General features: G+C 47.2%; 1 protein-coding gene across 1 annotated transcript in view; it reads right to left on the minus strand.

Moving 5' to 3' along the window:
• MGRN1 (mahogunin ring finger 1) overlaps positions 1 to 12,541 on the minus strand; it is a 66,435-nt gene that overhangs the window by 34,558 nt on the left and 19,336 nt on the right. The window contains exons 6-7 of the mRNA XM_068243584.1: positions 3,126 to 3,243; positions 74 to 140 (exon numbers count right to left, since the gene is read on the minus strand). Coding sequence (XP_068099685.1) covers positions 74 to 140; positions 3,126 to 3,243 — 185 coding nt within the window. The remainder of the gene's footprint in view (positions 1 to 73; positions 141 to 3,125; positions 3,244 to 12,541) is intronic.

Here is a 12,541-nt window from a genome sequence, read left to right on the forward strand (position 1 = left end):
GGCTTGTTGCACAGCAGAGATAATTTGCTGCACGCAGACATTACACGTATAATGGAGAGCTTTGTTCCCTTACCTCCGCCCTCTGCGACCACAGCCTGGACCACCAGCGGGATCACCCCTCTGTCCAGATCAAAGTTCAGCTGCAGGGAACAGAAGAACACGCCCATCAGGAGAGGAGAAAACACTGACGCACGCGGATCGTCACGGCAGAGGAGAAAACACTGACGCACGCGGATCGTCACAGCAGAGGACGGGATGAAAAATGCTGTTCACTAATCAGAGATTTAACGGATACCCGAGTGACATGTGACATGATGAGATAGAGATGTGTATGTACAGTGCCCAGCACACAAATAACTATGAGGTGTTCCTTTTTTTCTCTGTCTGAAAGAGGTAAATATCAGGTATGTACCGTATTTTTCGCCGTATAAGACGCTCCGGCATATAAGACGCACCCAGATTTAAAGGGCAAAAAATCAGGAAAAAAAGAAAAAACTAAACCTAGGTGTGTCTATGATGCAGGGGTGTCTTAAGGACTTTTTACCTCCCCCTTTCCAGTTACATTACATACTATTACACCACATATGGGGACAGTGTTATGTGCTGTGTCCCCCTGTGCCTGCTGTGCCCCCCTGTGCTGTGTCTCCCTGTGCCTGCTGTGTCCCCCTGTGCCTGCTGTGTCCCCCTGTGCCTGCTGTGTCCCCCTGTTCTGCCTGCTGTGTCCCCCTGTGCTGCCTGCTGTGTCCCCCTGTGCTTGCTGTGTCCCCCTGTTCTGCCTGCTGTGTCCCCCTGTTCTGCCTGCAGCCCCCTGTGCCAGTGTCCCCCGTCCCCCTGTTGTGGCAGTGTCCCCCTGTTGTGGCAGTGTCCCCTATTGTGCCAGTGTCCCCTGTGCCAGTGTCCCCTATTGTGCCAGTGTCCCCTGTGGCAATGTCCCCCTGTTGTGGCAGTGTCCCCCTGTTGTGCCAGTGTCCCCCTGTTGTGCCAGTGTCCCCCTGTTGTGCCAGTGTCCCCCTCTTGTGGCAGTGTCCCCCTGTTGTAGCAGTGTCCCCTGTGGTAGCGTCCCCTGTGCCTGTGGCCCCGTTGTCCGTGTGTCCTCCAGTGCCGGTGTCCCCCTGTGCAGGTAGCGTGAGTACACATACATTACCTGCTCCTGCCGCCGCGCTCCTGGCTCCCCGATCCTCTTCTTCCATCTACCGCTGCCCGCTGCTGCCCCCGCCGAACATCGCTGGCCGGTCTTAGCCGCATGGATACGCTATCAGCACACCACGTGTCGGGGTCACGCATGCCGCCGAACAACGCTGGCCGGTCCTAATTATCCGCGCAGGGATACGCTATCAGTGTGCGCCGGGTCACACATGCGTATGCGTGACCCCGGCGCACGTGGTGTGCTGATAGTGTATCCCTGCGCGGCTAATTAAGACCGGCCAGCGATGTTCGGCGGGGGCAGCAGCGGGCAGCGGTAGATGGAAGAAGAGGATCGGGGAGCCAGGATTGGAGCCAGGAGCGCGGCGGCAGGAGCAGGTAATGTATATAGTGCTTCCCTGCGCACCTCTGCATCCCGAAATCCGTACCTTCGCCGCATAAGACGCACCCACTTTTCCCCCAACATTTTGGGGAAGAAAAAGTGCGTCTTATACGGCGAAAAATACGGTAAGTGGCAGTTCCTGTCTGAGTCAGGACTGGGTCAGAATACAGTGTGACCCTCACTGATAAGAAAATACAACTATAAAAACACTTTCCTAGCAGAAAATGGCTTCTGAGAGCAGGAAAGAGATAAAAAGGGGTCAATAGTTCATACATTTTAGCTCTGGCATTTTTCAATGAATGTGTCATTGAGCAAAAACAAAACAGTAAAAACTTAAAAAGTAGACTTATAAAATAAAAACTGTGGGATATCTTAAAAAGGTCACGTTTAGGAGAAGATAGATAGATACAATTGTTTATTTCATTCGTTTATTTTCAACTTGGGTGTCCTTTCAATAAAGCTTCCCTATTCAAAGCCAAAATTCATAATCCTGTACGCCAACATTTTTAAAGTGCTTTTCAGTGGTGGATAGTGTACCGGTTAAGGGCTCCGCCTCTGACACAGGAGACCAGGGTTTGAATCTCGGCTTCTCCTGTTCAGTAAGCTGTACCTATCCAGTAGGAATTCTTGGGCAAGACTCCCTAACACTGCTACTGCGTATAGAGTGCCCCCTAGTGGCTGTAGCTCTGGCCTAACACTGCTACTGCCTATAGAGCGCCCCCTAGTGGCTGCAGCTCTGGCCTAACACTGCTACTGCCTATAGAGCGTCCTAGTGGCTGCAGCTCTGCCCTAACACTGCTACTGCCTATAGAGCGCCCCCTAGTGGCTGCAGCTCTGGCCTAACACTGCTACTGCCTATAGAGCACCCCCTAGTGGCTGCAGCTCTGGCCTAGCACTGCTACTGCCTATAGAGCACCCCCAAGTGGCTGCAGCTCTGGCCTAACACTGCTACTGCCTATAGAGCGCCCCCTAGTGACTGCAGCTCTGCCCTAACACTGCTACTGCCTATAGAGCGCCCCCTAGTGACTGCAGCTCTGCCCTAACACTGCTACTGCCTATAGAGCGCGCCCTAGTGGCTGCAGCTCTGGCCTAACACTGCTACTGCCTATAGAGCGCCCCCTAGTGGCTGCAGCTCTGGCCTAGCACTGCTACTGCCTATAGCGCACCCCCAAGTGGCTGCAGCTCTGGCCTAACACTGCTACTGCCTATAGAGCGCCCCCTAGTGGCTGCAGCTCTGGCCTAACACTGCTACTGCCTATAGAGCGCCCCCTAGTGGCTGCAGCTCTGGCCTAACACTGCTACTGCCTATAGAGCGCCCCCTAGTGGCTGCAGCTCTGGTGCTTTGAGTCCACCAGGAGAAAAGCACAATATAAAAGCAACATGATACTCTTTTCTTACTACACATACAATTCATTATCTGATAAGTTTTGTGTTTGTTTTTTTTACTTCAGGTCTTTATTAACTCTTTCAGACAGAAAAAGAAGCCGAGGAACTCAGCCTAGTTATGTGTGTGCTCGGCACTGTACATACACGTTTGTCTCATCATGCCATGTTGACCATCTAGCCCCTTGCCCAGAGAAAGACCCCCTGCCCGGCTTACCTCCTCGTCCTTCCAGTCACTGAAGTCTATTTTGAATGCCGGAATGGAGAAGTGCTGGGTCAGTCCTCGCTTGAAAAACACAGTCTGGGACTGCAGAACTGTAGTGCGTGGAGTGTACCTGCAGGGGGAGCCAGAGTCACATGTTACAACCACAACTTGTCACTCGGCTACGTGGGGGGGGGGGGGGGGGGGGGGGAGTGTTAATGAGATTCATACAAGTCCAAATTGATGGATGCATGTTTTATGCCCTTGTATTACCAACTGCATAGCATTTGCATCAACTTGTAATCATTGGCATCTGATTGACCATCCTTAACATCCTCTCCTGCTTTCTATCAGGGCCGTTTCTTGGGCAGTGCCGGCAGGGCGACCGCCCTGGGCGCAGACCAGCAAGTAGAAGAAGGGGGGCACAGGCCGAAGGACATAACCGCTAAGGAGCTGGTGACATGCGGTGCAGCCTAATTGAAGAAAAAAAGATCACCTTCCTTGACTTCTCCTAGACTACCTGCGTCAGACGTCAAGTTATCATCACGTCACCACCGCGTGATGACACCTGATGTCTTGTAGCGGTACTGCAGGCTGTCAGTGCGCGGCGCCTATGGAGGAGTTGGCTTTCCAGGCTCTCTTCGTCTGTGTGTTCTCCTGGTCCCTGCTTCCTCCTGGATGAGCGGCTGGTCCCTAGTAAGTAGGCAGATCTACTTGTGACCTGTGGCTGTGTGACTGTCCCTGAAGAGAAAGGGTTCGAGAGTCCACAGTGGTGGGTTGTGGCACAATTTTTACACCCTCGCTCTGGGTGTAACTTAGCCTAGAAACTGCCCTGCTTTCTATGCTCTCAGTCTGTCCACAACCTCCCCTCTCAGCCTTGTGCCAGTGGCTACCAATACTCACATGGGGAACACAGGAAACAAGACCCATTAACATTTTCACAGGTCTGTAATATGGTTGTTCTTACAGAAGGGAGTCACGTTTCACACCAAGTACTCAGTTACAGGACCACTACTGTGAAAAACTGTAAAATGCATGTGAACAAATACCTATAAGAATCATTGTCCCAGATTAAAATACACTATAAATGACTTTTCCCAAAGTTGCTGTCATTTACAGTAGTAACAATCTGACAGATCTGACAGTGTTTGGACTAGTCCATCTCTTCATGGGGGATTCTCAGTATTGTCTTTATTCTTTACAAAAGCATTCCCTGGAAAGGATCTATACCAGCTGATCTCATTATACACTATTTTAAAGAGACTCCGTAACAAAAATTGCATCCTGTTTTTTATCATCCTACATGTTCCAAAAGCTATTCTAATGTGTTCTGGCTAACTGCAGCACTTTCTACTATGACAGTCTCTGTAATAAATCAATGTATCTTTCCCCTGTCAGACTTGTAGGCCTGTGTCTGGAAGGCTGCCAAGTTCTTCACTGTTGTGGTTCTGCTATGAACTCACCCTTTCTGGCCCCTCTATGCACACTGCCTGTGTATTATTTAGATAAGAGAGAAGAGAGAGGCTGCTCTAATCAGCTGGATAAATCGTCCTCTGAGCTGGCTGGGCTTTCACATACTGAGGAATTACAGATAAGGGCAAAGCTGTTTGCAAGAAGAAAAGAGCAGCCTGAAACTTCAGTGCATGGGGGAAAGAAACACACAAATGATCTCTTGAGATTCAAAAGGAATGCTGTATACAGCCTGCTTATGTATGGATGTATTTTCTATGTGTGGACATACTGTACATCAACCTACTTCCTGTTTTGGTGGCCATTTTGTTTGTTTACAAACAAACTTTTTAAAACTGTTTTTAACCACTTTTAATGCGGCGAGGAGCGGCGAAATTGTGACAGAGGGTAATAGGAGATGTCCCCTAACGCACTGGTATGTTTACTTTTGAGCGATTTTAACAATACAGATTCTCTTTAAGAAGCTGCCATTCACTAATTGCTTTTGAAAAACCGCTGAGAATCCCCCATGAGGAGATGGACTAGTCCAAAACAAGATTTAACAACTGTCAGGGACAGCAACATATATAAAAATACATTTATAATGCATTTTATTCTGGAACAAATCTCTATTTTATACTTCTGTATACAAGAACTTCAGATTCTAAAATGTTTCATGATAGTGGCCCATTAATAACCGCTTCTAGACCACAGTAACTGAAATACTGTATATCCCACGGTTGGGGCCTGTTACCCCCGCCAGGGTGTAGATTTCAGCCTACTCGATCAGAAGTCAATGACAGCAGAGCTCCGTTATCCGGTCAGGATCACTGGTCATAAGCCAATGAAATCTGCTCCTGACCGTCTCATGGAGCTCTGTCGTCATACCCACGGCAGAGCGAGTGAGCTGCAGCGGCGGGAGAGCGGCGCGGAAGGCAAGAAAGACAGGGCCATGCGGCATGATGTCGGTGAGTTCTGCTTTATTACCAAAAAGTCTCTGGTCATTAAAGAGAAACTGTAACCAAGAAATGAACTTCATCCCAATCAGTAGCTGATACCCCCTTTCCTATGAGAAAACTTTACATTTTCACAGATCATCAGGGGACTCTGTATGGCTGATATTGTGGTGAAACCCCTCCGAGTGTGATGTCAGGACCATGGTTCTGACATCACACTTTGGGAGCCTTGTTGCATTGTGGGAAATAACAGCTGTTTCCAAATGCCAAAAAAGCAAGCAGCATCTCCTTACAGTGACATCACCTGCCAGCAGTAAAAATGTCACCATGTGATAAATGTCAGAATGTAAATCAAGGAGAAAAAAAAGATTCTACAACGGTCAAACGCTGACTAAATCATTTATGCATAAATTGTAAAAATTAAGCAATTTTTTTTATTACATTATTTTCACTGGAGTTCCTCTTTAACCACTTAAGCCCGAAGGGTTGAAATTTTTTTACATCCGAGCAACTTTCACCCCCCATTCATTTGCCAATAACTTTATCACTACTCATCACAATTAATTGATCTATATCTTGTTTTTTCCGCCACCAATTAGGCTTTCTGTGGGTGGTATATTTTGCTAAGAGCCACTTTACTGTAAATGCATTTTAACAGGAAGAATAAGAAAAAAATGGAAAAAATTTATTATTATTTCTCAGTTTTCAGCCATTATAGTTTTAAAATAATACATGCCTCCATAATTAAAACTCACGTATTGTATTTGCCCATATGCCCCGGGTATTTCACCATTAAAATTATGTCCCTATCACAATGTATGGCGACAATATTTTATTTGGAAATAAAGGTGCATTTTTTCCGTTTTGCGTCCATCACTGTTTAGAAGCCCATAATTTATTAAATCATATTGATATACTCCTTTGACATGCATATTTAAAAAGTTCAGACCCTTAGGTAACTATTTATGTTTTTTTTTTTTTTTTTTATTATTGTAATTTTTTTTTTTTTTTTTTTACTTTAACCACTTCACCACTGAGGGGTTTTACCCCCTGACCACCAGAGCAATTTTCACCTTTCAGCGCTCCTTCCATTCATTCGTCTATAACTTTATCATTACTTATCGCAATGAAATGAACTATATCTTGTTTTTTCCGCCACCAATTAGGCTTTCTTTAGGTGGGACATTATGCCAAGAATTATTTTTTTCTAAATGTGTTTTAATGGGAAAATAGGAAAAATGTGGGGAAAAAAAAATTATTTTTCAGTTTTCGGCCATTATAGTTTTTAAATAATGCATGCTACTGTAATTAAAACCCATGAAATTTATGTGCCCTTTTGTCCCGGTTATAAAACCGTTTAAATTATGTCCCTATCACAATGTTTGGCGCCAATATTTCATTTGGAAATAAAGGTGCATTTTTTTCAGTTTTGCGTCCATCCCTAATTACAAGCCCATAGTTTATAAAGTAACAGTGTTATACCCTCTTGACTTAAATATTTAAAAAGTTCAGTCCCTAAGGTAACTAATTATGTATTTTTTTTAATTGTAAATTTTTGAATTTTTTTTTAATTACAAAAAAAAAAAAAAATGGGGAGTGTGGGAGGTAATGAGTTAATTTTGTGTGTAAAAGTCATTTATTTGTATGTGAAAAATGTGTAGGGTGTAGTTTACTATTTGGCCACAAGATGGCCACAGTAACTTTTTGCTTTATTGCGACCTCCAAGCCTCCTTCCGGAAGCTTGGAGGAAGAATAAGGAGGCTGGACACGTGAGTTTCTTCTCACAATGATCGCGCTGCCCATAGGAGAGCAGCGGGTCATTGTGGGGCTTAGATCAACGAACGGGAATGGATTTTCCCGTTCATTGATCTCCGGGCGAGCGGGCGGCGGCGGTTTTACTAGCGGCGGGCGGCGTGTTTACGAGCGGGAGCGCGGACAGCGTCGGGAACGCGGAAAGTACGTGTTTCTCCGTCCCTGGTTTTTAAAGGATGGAAAAAGGGGCGGAGAAATACGTACGCGCGGGGGTAAAGTGGTTAAACTTGTATGTGGGTATTTTTTGGTGTGGGAGGTAAACAGGGTTTTTTTTAATATATTTATATGTTTATTTGTAAAAATTTTTCTTTTTAGGTGCAATTTGCTATTTGGCCACAAGATGGCCAGAATCAAAAAGTCCTGGGAGCGATCGATCTCGCTCCCAGGCAGAAGAAAGGAGCCCAGAGCTCAGAAAAGCTGCAGCGTCTGAAGAGACGCTGTCGGCTTTTCTCCGGGGGGGTCCGATCAGCGAAAGGGATTTATAATCCCTTTCACTGATCGGTGGGCTAACGGGCAGCAGCGGGGGCGCGCACGGGGGGGCCCGCGGGAGCGCGCGCGACCCGCGGGAGTGCGCGCAGCCCAACTGGACGAGAAATCTCGTCCAGTTGGGCTTAAGTGGTTAAAGGGACACTTAAGTCAAACAAAAAAAATGAGTTTTACTCACCTAGGGCTTCCAATAGCCCCCTGCAACTGTATGGTGCTCTCGCCATCTCCCTCCAATCCTCCTGGCCCCACCAGCAGCCACTTCCTGTTTCGGTGACAGGAGCTGACAGGCTGGGGACGCGAGTGATTCTTCGCGTTCCCAGACACATTAGCACCCTCTATGCTGCTATATGGTATTTTATGTATGCTATAGCAGCATAGATGGCGCTATTGTGGCCAGGAACGCGAAGAATCACTCGCGTCCCCAGCCTGTCAGCTCCTGTCACCGAAACAGGAAGTGGCTGCCGGCGGGGCCAGGAGGATCGGAGGGAGACGGCGAGGGCACCGGACAGCTGCAGGGGGCTATTGGAAGCCCCAGGTGAGTAAAACTCATTTTTTTTTGTTTGACTTAAGTGTCCCTTTAACCACTTGAGGACCGCCCCCAGCCGATGGGCGGCGGCAAAGACCGGGCCCAAACGACCGCAATACGCCCATCGGCGGGGGCGGCTGCGGGAGTGTCTGTGCGGCGATCGCGTCATTCGTGACGCGATCAGCCGCCGGGGACTGGCTCCGCCCACCGTTCGTTGTAACCCGCCGGCCGTTCGGAAGCGCCGGCGGGTTACTAGCACCCGGATCGCCGCATGTAACAAGTATAATAGGCTTTGTAATGTATACAAAGCCTATTATACTGGCTGCCTCCTGCCCTGGTGGTCCCAGTGTCCGAGGGACCACCAGGGCAGGCTGCAGCCACCCTAGTCTGCACCCAAGCACACTGATTTCCCCCTCCCCTGCCCCCTGATCGCCCACAGCACCCCTCAGACCCCCCCCTGCCCACCCCCCAGACCACTGTTTGCACCCAGTCACCCCCCTAATCACCCATCAATCACTCCCTGTCACTATCTGTCAACGCTATTTTATTTTTAAGTCCCTAATCTGCCCCCTACTCCCTCCTGATCACCCCCCCACCCCTCAGATTCTCCCCAGACCCCCCCCCCAGACCCCCCCCCCCCCCCGTGTACTGTATGCATCTATCCCCCCTGATCACCTGTCAATCACCTGTCAATCACCCGTCAATCACCCGTCAATCACCCGTCAATCACCCCCTGTCACTGCCACCCATCAATCAGCCCCTAACCTGCCCCTTGCGGGCAATCTGATCACCCACCCACACCAATAGATCGCCCGCAGATCCGACATCAGATCACCTCCCGAATCCATTGTTTACATCTCTTATCTCCTCTAAACACCCACTAATTACCCATCAATCACCCCCTATCACCACCTGTCACTGTTACCCATCAGATTAGACCCTAATCTGCCCCTTGCGGGCACCCAATCACCCGCCCACACGCTCAGATTGCCCTCAGACCCCCCCTTATCAATTCGCCCGTGCAATATTTACATCTGTTATTCCCTGTAATAACCCACTGATCACCTGTCAATCACCCATCAATCACCCCCTGTCACTGCCACCCATCAATCACCCCCTGTCACTGCCACCCATCAATCAGCCCCTAACCTGCCCCTTGCGGGCAATCTGATCACCCACCCACACCAATAGATCGCCCGCAGATCCGACATCAGATCACCTCCCAAATCCATTGTTTACATCTCTTATCTCCTCTAAACACCCACTAATTACCCATCAATCACCCCCTATCACCACCTGTCACTGTTACCCATCAGATTAGACCCTAATCTGCCCCTTGCGGGCACCCAATCACCCGCCCACACGCTCAGATTGCCCTCAGACCCCCCCTTATCAATTCGCCCGTGCAATATTTACATCTGTTATTCCCTGTAATAACCCACTGATCACCTGTCAATCACCCATCAATCACCCCCTGTCACTGCCACCCATCAATCACCCCCTGTCACTGCCACCCATCAAACAGCCCCTAACCTGCCCCTTGCGGGCAATCTGATCACCCACCCACACCAATAGATCGCCCGCAGATCTTCTCTCCTCTAAACACCCACTAATTACCCATCAATCACCCCCTATCACTACCTGTCACTGTTACCCATCAGATTAGACCCTAATCTGCCCCTTGTGGGCACCCAATCACCCGCCCACACCTCAGAACGCCCTCAGACCCCAGCCCTGATCACCTCGCCAGTGCATTGCTTGCATCTATTTCCCCCCTCTAATCACACCTTGAGACACCCATCAATCACCTCCTGTCACCCCCTAGCACACCTACCCATCAGATCAGGCCCTAATTTTCCCCGTGTGGGCTCCTGATCACTCGGCCAAACCGTCAGATCCCCCTCAGACCCCCTTCCGATCACGTCCCCAGTGCATTTATTGCATCTATTTTCCCCTCTAACCGCCCCCTGAGACACCCATCAATCACCTCCTGTCACCCCCCTAGCACTCCTATCCATCAGATCAGGCCCAATACATCCTGTCATCTAAGAGGCCACCCTGCTTATGACCGCTTCCACAAAATTTGCCCCCTCATAGACCACCTGTCATCAAAATTTGCAGATGCTTATACCCCTGAACAGTCATTTTGAGAAATTTGGTTTCCAGACTACTCACAGTTTTGGGCCCGTAAAATGCCAGGGCAGTATAGGAACCCCACAAGTGACCCCATTTTAGAAAGAAGACACCCCAAGGTATTCTGTTAGGTGTATGATGAGTTCATAGAATATTTTATTTTTTGTCAAAAGTTAGAGGAAATTGGATTTTTATTGTTTTTTTCACAAAGTGTCATTTTTCACTAACTTGTGACAAAAAATAAAATCTTCTATGAACTCACCATACCCCTAACGGAATACCTTGGGGTGTCTTCTTTCTAAAATGGGGTCACTTGTGGGGTTCCTATACTGCCCTGGCATTTTAGGGGCCCTAAACCGTGAGGAGTAGTCTAGAATCCAAATGCCTCAAAATGACCTGTGAATAGGACGTTAGGCCCCTTAGCGCACCTAGGTTGCAAAAAAGTGTCACACATGTGGTATCGCCGTACTCAGAAGAAGTAGTATAATGTGTTTTGCGGTGTATTTTTATACATACCCATGCTGGGTGGGAGAAATCTCTCTGTAAATGGACAATTGTGTGTAAAAAAAATCAAATAATTGTCATTTACAGAGATATTTCTCCCACCCAGCATCTGTATGTGTAAAAATACACCCCAAAACACATTATACTACTTCTCCTGAGTACGGCGGTACCACATGTGTGGCACTTTTTTGCACCCTAAGTGCGCTAAGGGGCCCAAAGTCCAATGAGTACCTTTAGGATTTCACAGGTCATTTTGCGACATTTGGTTTCAAGACTACTCCTCACGGTTTAGGGCCCCTAAAATGCCAGGGCAGTATAGGAACCCCACAAATGACCCCATCTTAGAAAGAAGACACCCCAAGGTATTCCGTTAGGAGTATGGTGAGTTCATAGAAGATTTTATTTTTTGTCACAAGTTAGCGGAAAATGACACTTTGTGAAAAAAAACAATTAACATCAATTTCCGCTAACTTGTGACAAAAAAAAAAAAATCTTCTATGAACTCACCATACTCCTAATGGAATACCTTGGGGTGTCTTCTTTCTAAAATGGGGTAATTTGTGGGGTTCCTATACTGTCCTGGCATTTTAGGGGCCCTAAACCGTGAGGAGTAGTCTTGAAACGAAATTTCTCAAAATGACCTGTGAAATCCTAAAGGTACTCATTGGACTTTGGGCCCCTTAGCGCAGTTAGGGTGCAAAAAAGTGCCACACATGTGGTATTGCCGTACTCAGGAGAAGTAGTATAATGTGTTTTGGGGTGTATTTTTCCACATACCCATGCTGAGTGGGAGAAATATCTCTATAAATAGACAATTGTGTGTAAAAAAAATAAAAAAATTGTCATTTACGGAGATTTTTCTCCCACCCAGCATGGGTATGTGTAAAAATACACCCCAAAACACATTATACTACTTTTCCTGAGTACGGCAATACCACATGTGTGGCACTTTTTTGCAGCCTAACTGCGCTAAGGGGCCCAAAGTCCAATGAGCATCTTTAGGCTTTACAGGGGTGCTTACAATTAGGCACCCCCCAAAATGCCAGGACAGTGAACACACCCCACAAATGACCCCATTTTGGAAAGTAGACACTTCAAGGTATTCAGAGAGGAGCATAGTGAGTCCGTGGCAGATTTCATTTTTTTTTTGTCGCAAGTTAGAAGAAATGGAAACTTTTTTTTTTGTTGTTGTTGTCACAAAGTGTCATTTTCCGCTAACTTGTGACAAAAAATAAAATCTTCTATGAACTCACCATGCCTCTCACTGAATACTTTGGGATGTCTTCTTTCCAAAATGGGGTCATTTGGGGGGTATTTGGACTATCCTGGAATTTTAGCCCCTCATGAAACCTGACAGGTGCGCAGAAAAGTCAGAGATGCTTGAAAATGGGAAAATTCACTTTTGGCACCATAGTTTGTAAACGCTATAACTTTTACCCAATCCAATAAATATACACTGAATGGTTTTTTTTTTATCAAAGACATGTAGCAGAATAACTTTCGCGCTCAAATGTATAGGAAATTTTACTTTATTTGAAAAATGTCAGCACAGAAAGTTAAAAAAG

This window comes from Hyperolius riggenbachi, chromosome 7 (genome assembly GCF_040937935.1).
Source record: "Hyperolius riggenbachi isolate aHypRig1 chromosome 7, aHypRig1.pri, whole genome shotgun sequence".
In the NCBI taxonomy this organism is placed as follows: Eukaryota; Metazoa; Chordata; class Amphibia; order Anura; family Hyperoliidae; genus Hyperolius; species Hyperolius riggenbachi.